The 22580-nt window shown below is 36.1% G+C and overlaps 1 protein-coding gene and 3 long non-coding RNA genes across 13 annotated transcripts in view; 2 read left to right on the top strand and 2 right to left on the bottom strand.

Annotated features, from left to right (window-relative positions):
- Nucleotides 1-22580, top strand: part of LOC126926551 (latrophilin-like protein LAT-2) — an 81358-nt gene that overhangs the window by 40464 nt on the left and 18314 nt on the right. For 7 of the 8 annotated variants that reach the window (XM_050742914.1, XM_050742913.1, XM_050742911.1 and 4 more), the window contains one exon: nucleotides 8748-8853. In XM_050742914.1, coding sequence (XP_050598871.1) covers nucleotides 8748-8853 — 106 coding nt within the window. Of the gene's footprint in view, nucleotides 1-3523; nucleotides 3673-8747; nucleotides 8854-22580 lie in introns of those variants that run through there. The other variant, XM_050742917.1, reaches the window with a different exon arrangement.
- Nucleotides 1-22580, bottom strand: part of LOC126926566 (uncharacterized) — a 56312-nt gene that overhangs the window by 19990 nt on the left and 13742 nt on the right. Inside the window, exons 2-3 of one of the 3 annotated variants that reach the window (XR_007714674.1) lie at nucleotides 1570-5322; nucleotides 209-678 (exon numbers count right to left, since the gene is read on the bottom strand). The exons of 1 other annotated variant lie outside the window; for it this stretch is intronic. This is a non-coding gene — a long non-coding RNA (uncharacterized LOC126926566). The remainder of the gene's footprint in view (nucleotides 1-208; nucleotides 679-1569; nucleotides 5323-22580) is intronic. One more of the 3 variants, XR_007714678.1, reaches the window with a different exon arrangement.
- Nucleotides 13801-19610, top strand: LOC126926571 (uncharacterized). Its single transcript, XR_007714682.1, has 3 exons — nucleotides 13801-16802; nucleotides 16936-19509; nucleotides 19549-19610. It is a non-coding gene; the product is annotated as an uncharacterized LOC126926571 (long non-coding RNA).
- Nucleotides 17518-21318, bottom strand: LOC126926569 (uncharacterized). Its single transcript, XR_007714681.1, has 2 exons — nucleotides 20302-21318; nucleotides 17518-20179 (listed from the first exon to the last, which is right to left on the bottom strand). It is a non-coding gene; the product is annotated as an uncharacterized LOC126926569 (long non-coding RNA).

The following is a 22580-nucleotide window of genomic DNA, read 5'->3' as shown; positions in this document are numbered from 1 at the left end:
TTGTAGCCTTCAGCTACAGCTACAAGTTTAACTTTTTGCTAATGTCCTTTGTTATAAGTATATGAACGTGCTCCCTATCATAGCTTCTATTGTATTGTAACACTGTAAGAGAGAGGGTCTGAATCAGCATACATTATACTTATACCTTTATTTATTTCAATATATTTTTCTATTACAAATTCATCCACTCGTTCCTCTGTCAGTCAACCTCAACAATACCATACATTAAATCAATAAATAATGATAAGAATTTATTTTATTTTGACCACACTTTCTTATCCTATCTTCCCACGCATCTTTTCATACTTTGCTCTTACGCTATACTAACTACTTGTCACTGTACTAAGAGTCTATGCTAGAAATTCGTGTTATTTTCAAATTATTTCCACCAGCCACTCCTTTCCCTAATCGTGTGCTTATTGCACCATTTAATCTGTGCTGTTTCTTTCGCCATTTCTTCCTTCATCTTTCTCTTCCATTATTCTTTCTATCTTCCTTTTATCCCTTAGAATCTTTAATATATTATGTATAAGTCATTATTATGCACAGATGAAGGATGGATAAGGCATCGAATATATTTTCAGGATTCATTGTCCAATTGTTGTAGCATTGACTTTTATAATTAATATTTTTAAATGTCAGATTGGAAAATTTATCGTTTCTTGACTAATTAATCATCTGGAAAATTAATAGTAATGCCTGTACAGGATTAAACAGAGACGAACAATTATTCGTATTATTTTTACAATCATTATTCGAATAAGTATAGAAAACAAATTTCTTACGAATAACAAATAATTATTACTCAGATAAAAAATTCGACCAATATAAATTTATTCGGATAATTATCTTCGATAAATATTTATTCGAAAGTATTTGAAAAATGCTTAATTCTAATTGAGAACGTATGCGAAAAATAACCGATTAGTCACAATATTCCCTCGAGAAAGATAGCTTGGATCGATAATTCGAATAAAAAGATGCCACGTTAGTACCCATAAGATATAGCTATGAACGAGAAAGCACAAAGTGTCGAAAAGCAGATGAAAAAGAGGATTCATTATCCGAGAGAGAAATTGGCAATCTGACGCGGTACCCAATTATTTGATACGATCGAGGGAAATTCCGTAATTTCATTCGTCGTAGACGTAAACGACGCGTGTCACGCGATTCAATTACTGAACGAAGTATTATAGTGTCTATAGAAGGGAAGGATGGTATAGGTACGCTGGGAAGAGGAATTCCTTGGAGAATTAGCGGAACCGTTCTAATTTTCTGGGTGGTACGATTAGTAACGATTCCGGAACGACACCATGTGCCAACGTTTCACACGATTAGCTCTGTAATTTCTGCGTTGGCGCGCTTCCGATCGGATGTGTTGGAACAGAAACGAAATACTTTCGTGCGCCGCCATTTTTGTTATCCTAGATTCACGTCTCGTACAATATACAAATTTTCGTTCAGTTTGTATCTCGACGCGTGTATATTTTTATAGGAATTCTCCATATTTATTTTGTTTTAGTTTACCGAAACATATTGAATCAAAATATATAAATTGTGGATACTTACATAGCTTTGTACAGCCACCATCGCGTAACCAAGGTAAACATTACGTAAAATCGATTACAGAATGAAAATGTAACGTGTATCTCAAACAAGTCGTAAGTTGTTAAATAATAATATCGTATAATATATAAAATAGTATAATAATCATCTTAATGGAGGGTAGACGAGGTTAGCCAGAGAAACGATTCGCATCGCGATGCTTCTGATGAAAGCAGCACAGACCGAAAAGTGGAGAAATATAAATAACTGCAAGCTTTCCAACTCGTTCTAAACTCATTCTAAATTCAAGCAAGCGCGGTCACTTTACTCTCCTTTTTATGCGTTTCGCTGTCGTGTCACGTTGTTACTTTATGACCGTTCCTTTCGCGTGGTTCGCTAGTTCGCACCTTCTTCGGCTCTTTCGTGAACCGCTTCCGACGGCTTATCGTTATTCCGACTATGCCTGGTTAATTGCACTCTTTGTCCGCTTATCAACGCGGTCACGTACGACAAGTGGAAAACGTCGGGCTTTTTCCTCAAACCCGATATTCCGCAACCTACGATTGCTCTTTTCCGTGAATCAGCTTTTCACCAACGTGCTCTTTTCAAACGTTACGCAGCTTACCGAGTTCTTGCTTCTCTCGTTTACTCCCCTTTTTCGCGCACAATCAAAGTTTCTCAAAGTAGATGGTATTTGTAGCATAGTAGTATTTGTCGAGCAAAAGCAAGCAGACGAAAATCCTTTACTATACGAATTTGAAATCAAACGGTATACGAGATGGCAAAAGAATGTTGACTATAATAACGTTGTTTAAGGTGATTAGGAAATTCGATACGATATTAGTTTATACAGCGACGGACATTTTGCAACTTCGCCAATCGAAAAAATTCTCTTTGCAACGATTGACCAGGGGATTAAAAAATACTTATTTCGTGTAAGCGGATAGGACGAGAGGTGATCAATGAAAAAAATCCTAACTTGTTCTATCACCATGGTAAACTTCGTCACGTGATACTCCACATTCATCGAAAAATTTGAACAGAGATACACCATCATTGGTTACTTTTTAATAGCAAAAATTTTTTTTTAAATTGAACATCTCGCATAATCGACATGCCAGTTTTTATCCTTCGTCGTTAGCATATATCGTATAAAGGAAGGAAAGGTTATTTTGTAAAATGACGAGAGATTTTCTATGCTTGTCCCCTTATCTACATTGCAGATGTGTAGTTTATGGTAAATATATTTTTCCAGTGGCTATGATCCAGGTTGGATAGCTTGGCAAATTGCTGGAATCGAAATTGCGTTTGCATCGAAAACGATCTACGCAGGTTACATATTTTTGCCTTCTGTTGCAGTCCAAATCGTTGGAATTTTAATAAATTTTTTATTCTTTCAATTCGTCTAGCTTTCGAACAAAAAGAAAAGAGTTACGCGTTACGCGATCATTATATGAGACAATAAAAGAGCTTCGTACCGTGGGGCATCGAATTTTTCGTAGAAATTGTCAACAAAAGGTTGTGTCTTCGCGGTCTGTGGCGTTCGTTGCGCGCCTTTTCTCGTTGTGGTTAGCCATTACGAACACTCTTGATTTTACGGACACGGTGTCTTTATGCGGCACAACACGTTCACCTCTTTCCCTTTAGGGTAACAAAGAAATACTCGGCAGTGTTCAACAGTATATTTATTAACAATCCTCGCTTTCGACTGTTTTCGTACAATTCTCAATTCCAACTGACCTTTCTCGCTTCTCGGTTACAACTCGACTGTTTTCTTAATCCGATTCGTTTGTTTTTGTCGCCTCCCAGTATCCCCACTACGCACGCGTTCGTTAGGCGTCCGCGGCCATTGCCATGTAGCCTTCTTCGAAATATTCGACGAAAGGATCGTGGAAATATCGATGGCGCATTAGGTCTGTCGACTTTACGCTTCGGTGATATACTTTGTCCCGACGAAACCGTTGGAAAGTTTTGTTCTCGAGTGCCGCTACAGTTGGATTAGTCGAAAGAGGAGTGATGAAATTCGTTGCATTCGAAAAAATAAATTAGTCCTGTTCGCCACGTTTTTTGTGACTGTTAATTACCACGGTAGGTACCCTCGATGAATAGACGGGTACAGAGACCAAGGTAGGATAGAATTCAACGTGGCTCTATTGTCCGAGCAAACTCCTATCCTGATAAAGGACAGTCCTGCCCTACATTTTTAAGAAATCGTAATTGCACCTCGCTTTCTCTGCTTTTTTCTTTTCTCGTGCAAAGTGCTATGCATATTTCATTGCATATTTTCTTTCCGGTTTAACGGCAAACCATTTTGTTAAAGAGCTGTGTATAGCCCTGAGAGGTTATGATAACGGGACAACAAAGATTGTGACTGTTTCAAACGCGACAGAGGATTAAGATGGGCAGGTCCTCTGAATTTCTACGGATTTTCATAAATTCTTTTCATCCTTTGTCGGTGCAATTCCGGGCAGACAAAAAGTTGGACAGTTAGAAAGAACTATCAGATATCACAGAAAATGAGAACAAAAGAAACGAAAGAAAAAAAAGGAAAGGAGAAATGTAACGTTAAAGCTGCCATAGTTGAAATTTTTATCTACACATTTCTTAAGAACAAATGGGATATAAAGGATTGAAATAAAACATAAATTACTTGAGATTTGTCTGGTTTGTTTATTTTAACATAAGATTTACTTCATGACACTAATTATGGAACATGATATCATTCTATCGTCTGCCTCGTTTGACTCAATTTTTCTACGTTTTCGCATGACTGAGATTCCATTGCATCAATAGAGTGGCTTACATTGTTTTTCAATCATCCCTGGGCTATTGACGTACTTTCCAAAAATCCTCCTAAAAATAGGTCTAACGATATTAAATCTAACCTAACCCCAACCTAACCTCGATCTTGTTGGTCACTTGACGTCTGTTCTTGGTGAAATGAAACTTTTATTAAATGGTAATTTGATAATAAATTTCATCAATTTGCATACGCTGCTGCATTCCATAGCATCCCACAGTGATTTGTTACATATCTTCCGATAAAATCAATCAAAATCAATCGAAGACATGTGAAGCGGTTTTACAATGCTAACCGTTGAAAGATGTGACACTCAACTTGGATAATCTTATACAGCAGGCCGTAACTTTGTTTCGCCGTTTTATATTATTTGTTTTTGTCAATCGAAATTTTGATTCTCGAAATGGCCAGTCGATTTGGTCGAAGCCTTAACGCAATTCAGCATCTGTATCGGATATTGATAAATCGGTTGGCTACTGTTGAACCAGTAACTCTAAAACTTTGTAGATGTAAATAGAGCAACAGAGGTCTGTCGATGCCGCTGAACTTCCAGCTTGTGTGCTTTTCGAACGACAAACTTTAGATATCGTGAGATTCGACCTCAAATCAATTTCGACCGAGTCTCCGACCGCAAAAACTTTGCTACACTGTTCGAGTCGCGTGCAATCAGCCAATGTAATTTTCTTTACTCTTTCAATACTCGATACTTCTCTACGGAATGATTGAAAACTAATTATTCATTTCTTTCGAAACCTTCGAGCAATGGAAAAATAAGATAACGTTTCTCTTGCAACAAATCTTCTTCGGTTTTGTACTGGACTTGTTAACGACTTATATTACGATTGTTCGTCTCATCGAAGTTGAAAGTAGTCTCGAGGGGGCGCGATTCATAAATCTCGAACGATCAATCCCTTTTTTCACCGCTAGTATTTCAAGGCTTTCGGAACGCTTGAAAAGTTTATCATCCGGATGAATAGCTGGAAAAGAAAGAAGAGACGAAATTTAATGGTAGTGCTCTGCTTGGCCGACTTCTGACATACCGATCGATAAATCGATCGAACTTGACAAAGCTTCGAAGTTTAATCACCTTTCCTTTTCCTTCCACCATCTTTCAAACCGACCCTAACGATGTAGCAAACGAACAAAAGCTTCGATACAATTACCTCGCAGTAACGAGTTGAAGCATCGTAGCATCGCTGTCGATTAACGAAGAGAATTTAATGTTTCAAACGGTAAATTAAAAATGCACGATATTCAGGCAACTACTTCATATTCGTTCTCGTAGTCGTTTTGTACGACGAGAGACGAATTTCTCTCGCGAAATCGAACAAAAGAACAGCAGGTTAATCCTTTCCTTCGATTTCATCTATGATTCCTCTTCCGTTTACTGGGTTACCATTGGAAGTTCGGCTCAGGATGAATTATTCACGGGTCGAATGAGAAGTCGTCGATAGGATTTTAGAAAGATCAACCCCTCGACTAGCAAGAATTTAAGTCGCAGTCGCAAACCCTCACTCGATTCTTACTGCTTTTAGACACTTCGACACGCGTAGGAGTAGGATTCGTCTTTTGATTGGTAGAACACACGTAGGACGAGTTAATCAGAAAACATCGAACTGGCTTGAGAACGAAAGAAATATATATACATATGTAAAGAATTCTATAGAATTCAAACTACGCGCCAATCGACATATTTACTTTTGCTTTGCTTCGCCGGCAGCCATTTTACTGAATAGGTTAGATCACGAGAGAAGGAAGGTAATTTAAGATTTAGAAAATCGATTCTCGATTCAACAGGTAAAATGTCTAGTAGAATTGTTATGAATTGTTATTGTATATAATTCAATTTATTCCCAGAATAAACTCGATTTTCCAGAGTCGATCGTCTTAATTACTCCAAGGATTTACGTTATTACGAATCGATTTTCTCTACGCCATGCCGTCGAAGGTTATTCTCCGTATGTCCATGGACGAAAACACAAAAGGTGAAAGAATAGAATGTGCAGAATCTATAATAAAACCAGAAGATAAAGCGAATCACGTTTTTCCGTTGGAATTGTCAACACAAGGAGGGCAGGTGTAAATTCTATAGAATTCAAACTACCCGCCAACCGACGTATTTACTTTTGCTTTGTTTTACCGGCAGCCATTTTACCGAATAGGTTAAATCACGAGAGAAGAACGATAATTTAGAAAATCGATTCTCGATTCGATATACATGTATCGAATATATATGTAATTTCTCTCTAAGTACATCTTGCAAATGGAAACCGAGATGCGACAGAATACATACTTTGTTCGTTGCGACGAGGATCCGAGCATCAGCTCGGTATACGTACAGTATATTTGTCGAAAATTCGCTCGTGGGATATTTTCCTTTCCGTAGGTTATTTCGAAACGCGGTCTGTTTGCGAAATCCGACTAGTCGCGGTCGCTAGAAATATCGTGAAACTTGATATCAATTCGAATTGCAGGTATACACGACTTTCGTATCGAAGGAATTTTAATAAAGTGCGCGGTTCGTTGCTTATCGGCGCATAGGGACGGTAAACCGCGTATTTCTATTTTCTCCTTTTATCTCTCCTTTTCTTTTGCTTCGTTTTCGCTCTTTGTGTATCCCTCGCTCTTTCTCTCTCTCTCTCTCTCTTTTCTCGCTCTCGCTCTCATTGCAGTTACATAGTTTACCCTTTGAGCGGAGTATCGTGGTCATCGAAATAGAAAATGAAACAGAGCTTTCATTTTAGCGGTTGCGCGAGCATCTAGCAAAGCCAGTATTTGCGTTGAAAAGCAAAAGCTCGGAGAAGATGCAAATAATTTTGGATCGGTGACCGTTAAATACAACGTTTGAACATAAATTCTTTCGAACTGTAAATAAAGTAAACGATGCAAAATTTTTAAAGCAGGAAGCTCTTAGGATTCGAATCGGAAATTGAATAAAAAAAAATCTTGGTCAGATTACGATAGGATCGGTTTGATTCCAAATTTTAGAGAGGCAGAAGGAAACCGTATTTCTAGTTTCCGATAAACTTTCTTCTGAAATAAGCTCCGTTGTTTCCTTTTTACTTCATCCTCTAGAATTCAATTTCGTTACTTTTCCTTTCTTTCACGAACGAACATTCACAAACACGAAACTTCGCACGTAACGTATATTAAAATCTTGGAAACCACTCGCGTTACTTTATTTTTCGCGCACGTATGAAATCGATAGAACGCATGACGCTGTGTATTATTTATTTGCTGCAGTCTCCGTTGATATATCGGGAACAAGATCTGCGTCGAAACTTTTCAATTTAGCAGAAATCTAATTCCGCGTGTCTTTCGGACACACCACTCGAAGAAAGTACGACCATTTCTAAGATTTTCGTTACTCTGCCTTCCGACGGTAACGCTAGTGGTCGCACGCTTGAAGGCAATCTTGAGAATTTCTTTCAAAATGACGAATAGCGTGCAACATCGCTATTACGTGCCTAAGTATATCTTAACTGCCCATCTTTGGACGTATCATCTTACGTTTCTACTAAGAAAGAAATAATAATATCTCAGGAAATATTACCGTGGTGTCACATTTCGTCGCTCGTCGACGATTTGGTCGTTCTAAAAAATAAAAAGGGGACGAAACACAGATAAGCAGCGAGGCCAGTTTCACCTTGACCAACCTCGACCAGCTTGTTTGATTTATGAATTATTCACAGTCGACGAATTGCTCGCGAAGCCACTCGTGCGAACCCTTTGTCTGTTTCCTTGTACCATCTGTATCGCGCGATACCTTTCAACACGTATCGTTCGCGCAAGGCCATAAATAATTCCCAGAATTTTCATTCCGAACAATTTGTAATTTTTCCTACATGCGAATATTTCCTTTCTCATCTAGCAGTCGAATAAAATATTACGGAAACAGAGAGACGAAGAAAAGGAGGGAGTTTTCCTTTGACACGAATCACGACGTAAATTTTATTTTCTATTCTTCTGTCTGCTACTCTTCTTCACGGAGCAATGCAAATTGTCTGTACGTGAGTATGCAACGATATCCTACCGTGTACTATTCGGTTCGAGGAGTATCTTTTGTTTGGTTTCGCGCGTTGCATACCCATTTGTCGTCTTCGCGCTGGAACTCTACCGATTTTTCTTCCAAATTAGTATTTTTTTTTATATATATATATAACGTTTATTGCCCAAGAAAATATATATTGCATACGTATATTCTGAATAAACAAGGAATTTCTATTGCAAAAGTGGTTTTGGCAAAAGTACTTAAGCAAAATATTTTCTGTCGGATTTACATTTTTAACGTTACAGTTTATAATTAAATTTAAGCTGCTGAAACGCGCTACTTCGAAGTTAGTTATACGGAGTTATCTGATTTCTAGAAGAGATGGAAGTCAGAACATTCGTTATGTTACAGCCTATTCTCGGACTTAAGGAGCCTGGCGGGTACGATCCTTATGAATCTCTTGGCAGCTCTCTTTATGGTTCAACTGCTCTTCATAGTTGGAGTAGGTGGCGTTCAGGTAAGTTTCGACGGTTTTTTCGAAAAGAAAAATCTTCCTTTTCCTATTGCAAAGTTTTTGCTTCTTGCGTCATAGTAAACAAAAATAAACGATCAAATAAACAACGAACTGGAAAAAAATTTCTTTACGTGTACGTGTATTTTCATGATACCGTGCTGCTCTAGCATTTTGCTCGATTTAATAAAGGAATTACCTTTCCAAGATCGTAAGCTCGTCGAGTACGGTAATCCGATTGATATTTCAACTGATAAGGCGGTCAAAAGTTTCTACGGATCATTATCTAAATATCATTTAAAACTGTTCTCGTATAAATCGTGAAGGTTCATTACGTAGCAAGCCATTTTAGCAGGGATTTAGCGTTTCTCGAAAAAAAGATCGAAAAAAAATCGAAAATGATTGGAAGCGACGGAATAGATTAGAGAGAGTACGAAATTTTTTCTGAAAGGAAAGAAAAATGAAAACGACGTTTACACGTAACGTCTGACAGGCTCGTTTCCATTGCACGATCGAAGGAAAATCGAATAGAAATCGGAAAATCGAACTAGCCGTGCTGAGAATATGGCTGCTGGAGTGGGGATTTTAAATAGCTGGCAGGTCTCACGATTTTTTTTTTATTATTATTTAATTTGTACTTTACAATTTGTTCAGCTGGACATTCGGTAAATTAAAGGTTATGATCAACGATAATACGGAATTCCCCAAGGAACGATTACCCACATTTTAGTACTCCCCGCGACACGCGCTGCTTAACTTTGGCGATCGGACGAAAACCAGCATTTTCAGCGCGCTTTCGAGTGCATGTAGGTGGAATCATCACGGCGATACGCCAGAGTTGAACAAAAGCCAGGGAATTTTGCTCAACGCGCTAGCACTCAGCTGCCGCGGCATGCCGCGACATGCTCGAAACACCAGCGCGAAAGATAAGCGGTTTCTGCTAGAAACAACTGCTGCGTGTTTCTTTCTCCCTCTCTCTCTCGCTCATTCGCACATTCTTTAACGAGCTTTCTCCCTCATGGCTGAAAAAACATCCCCAAGTCATTAGGGGACTCGTACGTGTAGCATAAAAGGTGTTAGTGGCGTATATCGCCTCGACGTGCTGTCGAGGAAGACATTAAGAGTGTGTATATCTGCTGGGAGCCTATTTCTCTTCCCACCTGCCTCCATTTACGTCTTTCTTTTTGTAATTACACCACTGCCTGTACGCCAGATCTCATAAAAGAGCACACCATTTTAACACGTTGAATGCCATGGGGGTCACCGGTGACCGGCGCACCAAGATTAGTAGAAATACAGAATTTGAACAAATGTCAATAGTCATAAATTTGTTATTATTACCATTGTTACTATAATTGTGTGACGAAATTAATGCAGTATGAAACATGTAAAAATAGTTTTATTTATACATGAAATATACATCTATTATGTGCGTCCCCCACCAGTGGCTGTCGAACATGGAAAAAATATGCTTTCTCCGTGTTTTACCCTAACGAACACCGGAATTAAGGAACGTGTAAAGATATAGGAGAGATTCGGAAATACAAATAATCTTATCTTATACTCTGAAGACTTCGAAGACTTACTCGCACGCACGCTTGTTGACAACCGACTCCTCTAGTCGACCTCTGACGCTTACACACACATTCACATGTACAGTGTAAATGTACCATCTTCCTAACACGCCTCCTTACATTTATACTATACACTTAATCGTATTTACATACTTTGACGAATTAGTAATAAAAACTTTAACACTTATTGCTTTATTTACACTCCTCTTAGTTTACATTCTTCCATGACCTAAACCTTTCGAATTTCTCTCTACGCAGTGCCTTCGTAAAAATATCCGCAGTATTTTCGCAGTATGTACTTTAATTATATTTTTCTTTGCTATCATCGCTATTTGCATCTAATGAATTCTCCTCAAAAACGATATATTTTGTGTCTGTTTCTATGACCTCTATATGTCTAGCTACTGCTATTTCCCCATCTAATAAGACTCTGTAACCTACTTCACTATATCCTAACAGAATTCCCATATCTGTCTTCTTATCCCATTTAGAAACTCTTTCTTGTTCTGGCCTTCTTACAAAAACTTTACTTCCATATAGATGTAGATTTTCAACACTTGGTTTTCTCCCGAAGAATATTTCAAAAGGTGTCTTTCTCTCTATGGTATTTGCCAGTATTCGATTTTTCAAATATGCCGCTGTACAAACTATTTCCGGCCAGTACCTTTTATGTACTTTCGCTTCCGCTAACAAGCAACGCGCCATGTCCATCACTGTTCTATTATACCATTCCGCTGTCCCGTTCAATTCATGTACGTAGGTTGGGCAATTATTTATTCTGAGACCTTTATCCCTAGCAAATTTATAAATTCGATTGTTTAAATATTCTTTACCATTATCGCATCTCAATATTTTTAACCTCTTGCCCGTTAGATTCTCGGCTTCGTTTACAAACTGTACGATAGAATCAAACACCTCATCTTTTGATTTTATACAATAAATTCTAGCTATTTTACTATAATCATCGATAAATGAGATAAAATATTTCTCTCCATTGAATCCGGTAGTCTTAAAGGGACCGCACACGTCCGTATGAATAATTTCCATTATCTGCCTAGCCTCGGTTCGATTATTTTTGAAAGGTAAATTATGCACTTTACTTTCCATACACACCGTACATTTCAAAAATTCCTTTTCAAATTCATTCGGTATACCAGTCACTAGCTGCTCTTTACCCAAAATATTTAAGTATTTAAAATTTACGTGTCCTAGCATCCTATGCCATCTTTCCTTTTCACTCACTTTTGCGCCCGCACTTTTTAATTCACTTATTAATTTTTCGAAATCGCTAAAGAACGGTACTGAATCACTGTAGTTATCGGGTCTTATCTTTTCCAATCTCCTTCTGCATACGAACTGTAGCGCCGTCGACTCTTTCAAGTACATTTCATCGAACTTTTTCATTATTTCATACGCCGTTTTTTCTTCCCTAATATATTCCAATTGTCTATTTGTGATGGTACTGTAAATTATATTTATTGCCCTCAGATCCTTTTTGTCCCAGTCTTCACTGTCTGTTTCGGTCTTCGCTCTAGTTGTGACAATCTCGCATTCTTTATACTTGAGAAACATCGTTATTCTTTGTTTCCATATACCGTAATCCTCGCCATCGAATATAGGTATCATGATTTTCGATCTCTCCATTTTAATCGATTCCTTATCTCTTACTCAAGCGTTCCTAGCGCTCGAAGTATATTTTTTCTCTTTATATCCTTTATATAACTAACTCGCAATATTGAAAAACCACGCACTAAATAACTTGCAAAACTATGAACCAATATAAAGATATAGGAGGGATTCAGAAATACAAATAATTTCCTTTATTTAGCACACAACAGTTATACATATATCTTATACTTTGAAGATCTCGAAAACATACTCGCACGCACGCTTGTTGTCAACCGACTCTTCCAGATGCCTCTAACGACTGCCAATCGTCTTTTGTCCCAACTAAGGCCTGCACGCCCTCTGACGCTTACACACACATTCACCACATGTACAGTGTAAATGTATCATCTTACAAACAGAATGTTTCGACTTGGAAGATGTTTGATGGCAATTAAGGGCCTTGACAGTAGAGTAAAAAATGCTAAATTTTATAACGGTTCTTTAGAAATATTGCGAATCCGAATAAATATAACCGAGAGTTGGATTATGGTTTATGGTAGCCCCAGAAGGTAACAACATAGAACAATTATTTGGCAATGCGAGGAAATAATATGAGATAATTGATAATCGCAAAAAATAATTGAATCGAGCGAAATTGTATTACAGCGCCCTGGGGGTCACCGGTGACCTCAGTGAGATAAATTCATTAATGATGATTATACACCGTAACATATCTCTGGTAGGTAATATTTCAATATTATACGTATCGCATAATAAAAAAATTCATTTTGGCGCCACGGTCAAATCTTGTAAAACTGGCGTAGCATTCAACGTGTTGGATCCGTTAAATGGAAGGAAGATGTGAAACAAACTGTTTCGGGATATTCGATATGGTAAATTTTCTACGTGACGAGTTTTTCAACGGCACGTACTTATTCAGCGGCACGGTTTCACATTGCAATCAGTGCTCGAGCAAAGGTATATATTAAGTATGTATTAAAATCTCTGTACTTTTCACCATGTTCATTGCAAATGTTTTAGGAGAACAATTCTCGTTCAGGCCGTGACAGAGCGATTTGTTTCTGATAAAGATCCCGATCGATTCTTGCTAGTGTTTGTTTTATTTAAACTGAGGTGGTCTATTACACGTGTTTGTTTGTTTAATAAAGAAACAAGTGATAAAATTATAATAGTCGATGTATATTAAAATTACTTTAAGTACAGGTACAAAGATAGTTTATGCCGGTCGTATCGCTCGATGCTACTGTTCGTCTCTACGTTCGCTATTCGACTGTATATCACTCGCTATACTGAACGTCCTAGAGGGCACGTCTATTTGTATCGACCGGTGTTATTATAAAAAGTTAGTTAGAGTTCATGTGTAACTCCGGTTGACGATTGTAGCAGCACTCGACAACAAAACTTTCCGTAAGCGAAAGCGTAAGTGCCGACAGGCCTAATGCGCCATCGATATTTTTGCGGTTCTTCCGCTGAATACTTGGAAAAAAGCGTACGCGACAACGGTCGCGGACGCCTAACGAACACGCGCGTAGTGGGGATATTGAGGGGCGACAAAAAGAAACGAATCGGATCATGAAAACAGTTGAGTGGTGACCGAGAAGCGAGAAAGGTCAGTCGAAATCGAGAGTGGAACGTAAAGAGTCGAAAATGTTAATAGATACGTACTGTTAAACACCACCGAGTATTTCTTTGGCACTCTACGCGTCCTACACCTAATTCACCTCACGATTACAATAACGGCGATAATTCCACGGCACAATAATACGAGTCTCTTGCGATTCGAATTTTCCTTTGACTTACGTGCCGCTACAAAACTTTTTCCAAAATCTTATCCAAACGAAAGAAGTTTCGAATTAGCACGAATTGAAAATTTTTAAAGATTCATTTTCTGCGGTTTAAACTCGTTTTAAAATAGAGAGCCATTTGGGCGTTTTATTATGTGAAATTCGATCGATAGAGTACATGCGACGGAAGATCTGTACGTCGAAGAAAATGGGAATGACATTTCCAAGGCGTGATGTTACGAGTGTGCACCAGGAGCTACATTGGCCGTGTTACAACGTATCGCGATCGTCGAAGAGCACTTAGCGCACCTATAAGAAACTTAATGACCTCGTCTTGCAAACCTGACTTCAAATGAAAACCGGTCGTATGATTAATGCAACAGTGTGAAAGGTTAACAAATGTTTTGCAACTTTCCCTCCCTTGGGTGGGTGTTATCTGTTGAAATGGGTCTCGCTTCTAGGAAAATTCTATATTTTCTCCAGTGTTTAGTTTTTGGCACAGTCGAAAAGGTCGGAAAACTTCAATGGGCCTAACGGCCATCAATATATTTCGGCACCGCGGCAGTCGATGTTCAGTTAGCCGTCGGAGAGTCAAGAGTGAGGAGTCGTTAATCGAGAGTTGTGATATCACACTACTGCATTAAGTTCACGTTAAATTATCATCGTTTTCTGTTTAATCCACTGTAATGAATCCATCTATCAATACATTATCATATAGAATATAGAAACCATTGGGAATCCTAATTTCTAACATTTCCGAATAAATAATTTCTATAATACATTCATCCACGCGTTTGCTCTTTCTATTCCGAGATATATAAAAATCTCAACATTATCCACGTATTAGATGTTCTCCACCGACGATGCTTTAGCTCTTTGCGGACGAGCGTCGGTAAATAGCCGTCCGAATCTGTTTACAATTCCGGCCAGTTATTGTGAAGTGGCTGGCGTATGTCTATTTTCTGAGCAATAATCTTCTGCGTATTTACGCATGGATATAGTAAACTAAACAGTATTATGTTTTTGATGAAAGAAAATTACAGATTTTTAGAAATCTTATCTTCCGTTTACCGTAAATTCGCGATGCAGGGTGATGGTCGGCTCAAAACAAATTTCAATCTTTCAATGGCACTACCAAACGAATCAGCGGGCTTTATATATATTTTATATATTTTTTGTAATATTTTATACACGCTGCCTAAAAATTCCAGAAAGAGCAGTGATAGTAGTGATGACGAATATTATTTTGAACCTGACAAGATAGAACACGACAACAGTGCTTCAGACAGTGCAAACGAACTACGTTCAACAAGGATACTACTCAGACGTTTCAATATTTCTAGTGATAGTGACAGTGATGATGAATTAAATATTGAAGAAAATACAAGCTTTTAACAAAGAATAACGCAATCGTTCAACGTGCATATTTTCTCAACTGCGCGCGCCGATATCTCTCGTTCACAGCGACGCTCGCTCATCGAGAGGTCCCATCCGTAAAGGTTAGCTTCCGCTTCAGATTTTACACGGCGTCACGTCTCTGGAAAATGCCCATTCTTTCGGATATGGACACGGGAAACGAGCCCAGATCCAATCGCGATTCAGGTCAAAGTTGAGCCGAATCTAACTGGAAGCTAATGCAAACGAAATTCGTTGAATTTAATCCGAAGCAAGCAAAGCGGATTTACCTGTGTTTCGAATCACGTTTCCGAACGACAACTTTCGAGCAATATCGTAATTATTCGCCGAAAAGAGCGAACGTCAAAATCGAGTTGCAGCTATTTCACACAAAGTTGTTAGAAAGTATTGTCGTAAATATTGCAAATTTCCTGGGCTATGAAAAAATACCAAAATCACTTTTACGTTCTTTTTCCTGCATCGAGACGACGATTAACTAAGTAAGTCAAAGTACAAGGTTAGTATACAAGGTTAGTACAAAGTATAAGCTAGAATACCGCATAGAGATATTTCCAGCTAATTCGCTCGGGTCATGTCGTTTAATTACCCGAACGTACAAATCGACGTGGATGAAAACTAGCGCAGTGTTCGAAATGAAGTTAGCTGGATGACGCGAATCAACTACTTTTTGTCTTATGGAAAGATAAAGGTCGCGACGGAAAGTGATTATAAAAATTTAATTGCGCGCGTGGTTTTTCGTGTACTTTTTTCATGGATGTTGCAAACAGCATAATCCTTTCGGGCTCCACCCTTAAATTGCAAAGAGAGCAGATAAAAACTTCAATTATTCTTTCATCCTTACTTCGAATAACGAACTCGGTCGGTATAAAACGCAAACGAAGGTATTTAACCATAGTTAAAGGAGATTAACCACGTTTCATTCGAGAGAAACAACTATCACGGGCTGAATAAACGAATTTATCAATTCTTTCAATATGATTTCTAAGATTTCTAACATTTCTCTTTTCTTTGATTGTACACACCGAAAATTTTCTTACTGTGTGCACGCATCCAACTATTAGAAAACACTGCATATAGTAGCAGCCATAGTATGAGTAGTAAGAGATACAGCGTTACGTCTTATCGATTTCTATTATCGATCTTTAAAGGAAGTGCAGATCGATGGAGATCGAACCAGTAATTACGTACCTGTAATCAATCGAAATGTACGATTTTCTTAATTGCGTGAAGTGTGTCGATTGTCTGTCGTATCCCTGGTTTCACGCGCGCGTTCTTAATTCCCACATATTTTCCGTATAAAACCGGATGGGACCTAAGTTGGAATATGATATATCGAAACGTATATTAAGAAAATTGCGTTTTACGAGCTTCTACAATGGATATATATTGCCTGAAAATCGACGTATGGATCGACATAAAGATAAGGCGTTTATGACGATCGATGGAGGTTAGTTATTCTACTACGTTAGTCAACTACGTAAACTTCAGTACCCAGTAATTTTTCGCCGCGACCACCATGACATTAACCATGTTCATTGACGTCCATATTTAAGTAAGTGACTTTCCGCATTTATCTACTTTCTTTCTCGCGCAGCTTATTCTTTTTAACAACTTTTAGACGCACACATTTTACGTTACTTTTCATTCATCGTTAGTAAATAATTCATCGGTTCGATATTTTGCAGTTACGTTACGATAACGATGCAGCCAAATTCTAACAAGCCATTGTCGCAAAATACATACTTTGCGATGAAAACGATACGTTCTTACAATCGATTACGCGTTGGTGCGTTCGAAATATGTAAGAAGATTTTCGTGATTTATATAAAAATCCATAAATGTCGAAAGGAAGAAACGTGGATGTGTAAAGTTAGAGTAACGCCGATCGAATTCTCGTTGTTTTCGCAAAGAAAGATTGAAAATGAAACCGCGAGGAGGATACCAATACCTGCAATGCAGTATACTTCTCAAAGTCCACAAAAGTCGCTGTTTGAAGCGAACTGTGGTAGAACATTTGAGATTCAAAATTACAATGGAGGTTCTTTCAATTACGAAGTTTTCCCATAGTTGAAGAAAGTAGCGAAAATCGAACTCGTGCATCGTTGAATCATGAATGTTCTTTCTGCCTTGTAACTTGTTCGGTTTTCGAAAAGATTTTAAAAACCTTTATCTTTCACTTGTAATCTAGCGAGATTTAACTTTAGTACTGTTGAGAATTGTGGATCTTAGTCGCCGAAATAAATGTATAAGAACACTCACATTACATGTAGAAATGATTTTAAAATAGTTTCAGATTTATTTAATATGTGATTTACAAGATATTCGTAGATACACATTGCATACGTCTCAGCACTCCTTTTGTCTCACCATCTTCCTTAACACCATGCGAACGGAACAGTTGCATTCTTCTGTTTTACGAGACGCTGCGCACGCACGTACTACCACACGCATTCATACTCATATATGTGACACTACTACTCGGCTGATCAAGTGTACCACACATAGTTACACACATCACAATAAGTGCTCGGTCCAACGAAGAGAATCAGCGACGAATGTATTTCTTACTTAGGGATTAATAATCGATTAGTCGTCGTTGTAAGAGAAAATATGCGCTAAACGTGCGATATACGAGTGACCAATTTAGAAATTAGACTCACGTAGTTCGATACGAATCATTTTCGATTCCACGATTTAAAAGGAGCAAGGGGAAAGAAAAAATCGCAAAGCGTATGCGCGAGAAAGTTTCAAAAACTGCAGTCGTGGTAACGGGAATATAAATCTATAAAGTTCTCCCAGTTCAGCAGAGAAAACTTTGTCCAGGAAGCATGCATTATTTACGTAGAACTGAGGTGAAATTTGCCTTGTTTTATCAACGATATTTGCTTAAAAGTTGCCTGAATATATAGAGCTGTATTCTCCATTTAGTTCTGGATAAGAAGTTTGCAAAATACGCAGTTGCTTAGTTTTAAAAAGTTAGAACTAAGATTTTCCATTTTTCCAAATATCTAGCAGCTGAAATTTAAATTACGTAATTTCTCAGAATCTCTTGGCGTAAATCGAATTTTATCTTTAACCATAGCTACGACATCCATTTGCAAAATATATTGTGTGATAAAAATCGCAGCTAACCGAGCTTCTCAAAGAATAAACAAATTTTGACTCTTATTGAATTACAACTTTTTTTTATATCTAAAGCTTTGATGCGTCTTTTAATAGCTTTCTAACATTCAATGATACGGTTCGTTAGACTTTTTCGACAACAATTTCCTATCCACTGGGTTTAGTCGAAACCCGATTTTTCTTATATCGAAAAACGTAAGATCGTAGATATATGGACGTGAAAGGAAAGAAAATAAAAAGAGAAGCACTGTTTTCATTAAAATTGAATCGACGCTTTCATTGGTACGTAATTCGGATTTTTAAGATTGAACCGACAAATCCTACATATACCGATAACGCTGCTTTTAGGTTAACGTTGCAGCGAACAACTTGCGTTTATCTTTCCTAGACACGTTTTATATTACGTGCAACTTTTCAACACGTTTGTTTTGAAACGGGCAAACTTCCATCTCCGACGTGTAGCAAAGATATTGAAAATTTTTATAGAATCAAGAAGTTCAAGTAAGAAGTAGAAACAAATATGTAGTTACTTTCCAAGTTTGTCGCGCATCGAAGCAAACGAACGACAGATTTGTATCGTAATCCATCAAATATATAGATGTCGTGGTAGTCGCAACCGTACAGTTAAATTTTCACCATCAACTTTCAAACTCCTTAGATGGCGCTTTGCCGATACAATCGCCGTTTCTCTCAGTATTAATGTGCGTGGCCCATCTTCCACATTTATCAGAAATTTCTTTTTCAAATACATTCCAACTCCTATTCTTTGGAAGATCTAAAGAGGCTATCTCATTAGACCCAATTTCCACATTGCGTGTGCACAAACTAGTACGTAAAATTGTCCAAATCTAGTCTAATTTTAACTATTTGTTTTAATAAAGTAATATAAAAGAAGATACATCGTCTCACGCTATTATTCAGTGCTCGTTAAGAGGAGTAAACCGTTAGTAGTTCCAGTCACGATCCATAGCGTCGATAGGGTTACAACGGACTGCGTTATTTGTCGAAACCGTGAGCACGTCGTGACCGAACTTGTACAGTTAACAAAGTCCTCTCAACTGTACGTTATCTAATTGTAGCTTAATTTAGATTTACCAGACGATCGATAAAGAAGAACGATCATCGAATATACAAACGTAGAACGAACTCGATCGAAAAACAAGTTATTCGCAAAGGTAGAACGATACTAAAATAATAATAAAAATAATAATAATAATAATAATAATAATAATAATAAGAAAAAGTAGTCGGTAGGAAAACAAGAAATATTGGCGAGAATGCACGAAAAGAAAACGCAACCAAAATCAAGCTTAATCGAGCACTATGGAAAAGTCGATAAAAGTCGATCCCTTTAGCCGAAGATAAGAACAAGAAGAAGCGCTCGCTGCGTCTCGATTTTGCAACTGATATTAATGGGCTATCTTTCTAATTCTTTCGCATTACCTCTCGCATTCCAAATTTCATCTTTTTGTTTCAATGAAACAAAAATAGTAATTCAATGTTTATAAAAATATATATAGTGTCTATAAAGAGTTTTATTACAGGAATCGATAGATTTTGATACTTTATCCGATCTTAACCTATAATTTATGGTTCCATGGTAATAGCCTATAGCTATACTTTATTAATCATTGCAATTGAAAATTAAGATCGTGTTCTCAATTTGTTATAACTATGTATATCATGTTCCGTAAATCTTCGCAGGTCTGTATCACGTTCACATTCTGATATTATCGATTTGCATCGTAAAACTACGTTATAGACCACTTTTATTACTCTCTTGAAATGGTAATTACGTAACAACAACTAAAAATTGGATTGAACATCGGTTATCGATCGAGACACTAATACAAGTAAATATTATACATTATGGGAGCTGCAGCAAAGCAATTAACTTGTGCACATTTGATACACTTGATTATATTTACCTCATAGCGACGCATCAAATTTACAGAACGATTAAACAATTTGATAGACTAACAAGCTCGATATTTCAGCTTCTCGTCTGAAATTGTTTGCGATTCGAGACCATTATCGATTAGATTATCGATAGAGACGTAGAAAAGGTACTAAAATATTGAGAGAGAAAGAAAATTAGCCAACTTCAGGGCAATCATATTTCCCCACGGCAAAGGCGATTACTAGTAATCGCTTCGATATAACAATCGACTCTTCTTTTCACTAGTTTTAATCGATTCGTATTTCAAATTGACAATTCTCGATTTTCCTGTAATTTGGTGTCGAAAGACCGCGTGATGTCTTTCATCGAAGGTTGGAGAGGGAACATTATCTTTGAACTTTCTCGATACAAGAACATCTTGGCTTCAAATTCGTTCATTTGAAATCTGAAATTCACGATGTCGATTCAAATTTCCGATCCTGTTCCTTAATACTCGTAGTCGAGGGATAATCCCGAGCTTAGACCTCGACCGTACATATCGAGAGGTTCGAGTTCTCTCGGCTTTACGCTATTCTACTTCGCTTTCGTTCGATGCTTCAAAAGAATCTACTCTTTCGAACGCTTCCAATCGACTGTTGCATCTTTAAGGTATATTCGTCCCGGTATAGCTGAAAAACCGTTTTCTTTTGTATAACCCTTTATGCACAGATTTATAGAGGATTCGAGAAAACAGGAACGGTATCAAAATTTCAGCTAAAAATGTATTTATGTGTAACGTATATGAATATTACGAAAATTACCGAGTCAACCTAAAATTGCATGTTCCGACTGCATTAATTACGATGAATTATTAAGTTGCATCGACGTATCTACTCTCGATAATAAATGAATATCCTCGTTGTTTTGAACGTAATTTCCGTTAAATACATATTTCGAGATTAATCCATTGCTATTCATATACATTGATTAATTAGATATATTGATATATAATACATATATTGTTAATCAATATATATATTGCTTATTATTATCTACCAATTATATATATATATAATTCATTAGTATTCATATACATTGATTAATTATATATGTTATATATTTATAGATTAATTAAATATATTGATATATAATATATTTATTGTTAATCAATATATATATTGCTTATTATTATCTACCAATTATATATATATAATTTATTAGTATTCATATACGTTGATTAATTATATATGTTATATATGTATGGATTAATTAAATATATTGAAATATAATATATATGTTGTTAATCAATATATATTATTATCTACCAATTATGTATATATAATTCATTGATATTCATTGACTAATTATATATGTTATATATGCATAGATTAATTAAATATATTGATATATAATATATATATTGTCAATCAATATATATTATTATCTACCAATTATGTATATATAATTCATTGATATTCATTGACTAATTATATATGTTATATATGTATAGATTAATTAAATATATTGATATATAATATATCTATTGTTAATCAATATATATATATTGCTTATTATTATCTACCAATTATATATATAATTTATTAGTATTCATATATATTGATTAATTATATATGTTATATATGTATGGATTAATTAAATATATTGATATATAATATATATATTGTTAATCAATATATATTATTATCTACCAATTATGTATATATAATTCATTGATATTCATCGACTAATTACATATGTTATATATGCATAGATTAATTAAATATATTGATATATAATATATATATTGTCAATCAATATATATTATTATCTACCAATTATGCATATATAATTCATTGATATTCATTGACTAATTATATATGTTATATATGTATAGATTAATTAAATATATTGATATATAATATATCTATTGTTAATCAATATATATATATTGCTTATTATTATCTACCAATTATATATATAATTTATTAGTATTCATATACGTTGATTAATTATATATGTTATATATGTATGGATTAATTAAATATATTGATATATAATATATATATTGTTAATCAACATATATTATTATCTACCAATTATATATATATATAATTCATTGATATTCATTGACTAATTATATATGTTACATATGTATAGATTAATTAAATATATTGATATATAATATATATATTGTTAATCAATATATATTATTATCTACCAATTATGTATATATAATTCATTGATATTCATTGACTAATTATATATGTTATATATGCATAGATTAATTAAATATATTGATATATAATATACATATTGTTAATCAATATA

This window comes from Bombus affinis, chromosome 18 (genome assembly GCF_024516045.1).
Source record: "Bombus affinis isolate iyBomAffi1 chromosome 18, iyBomAffi1.2, whole genome shotgun sequence".
Lineage (NCBI taxonomy): Eukaryota > Metazoa > Arthropoda > Insecta > Hymenoptera > Apidae > Bombus > Bombus affinis.
This window is presented reverse-complemented; position numbering and strand designations above follow the sequence as displayed.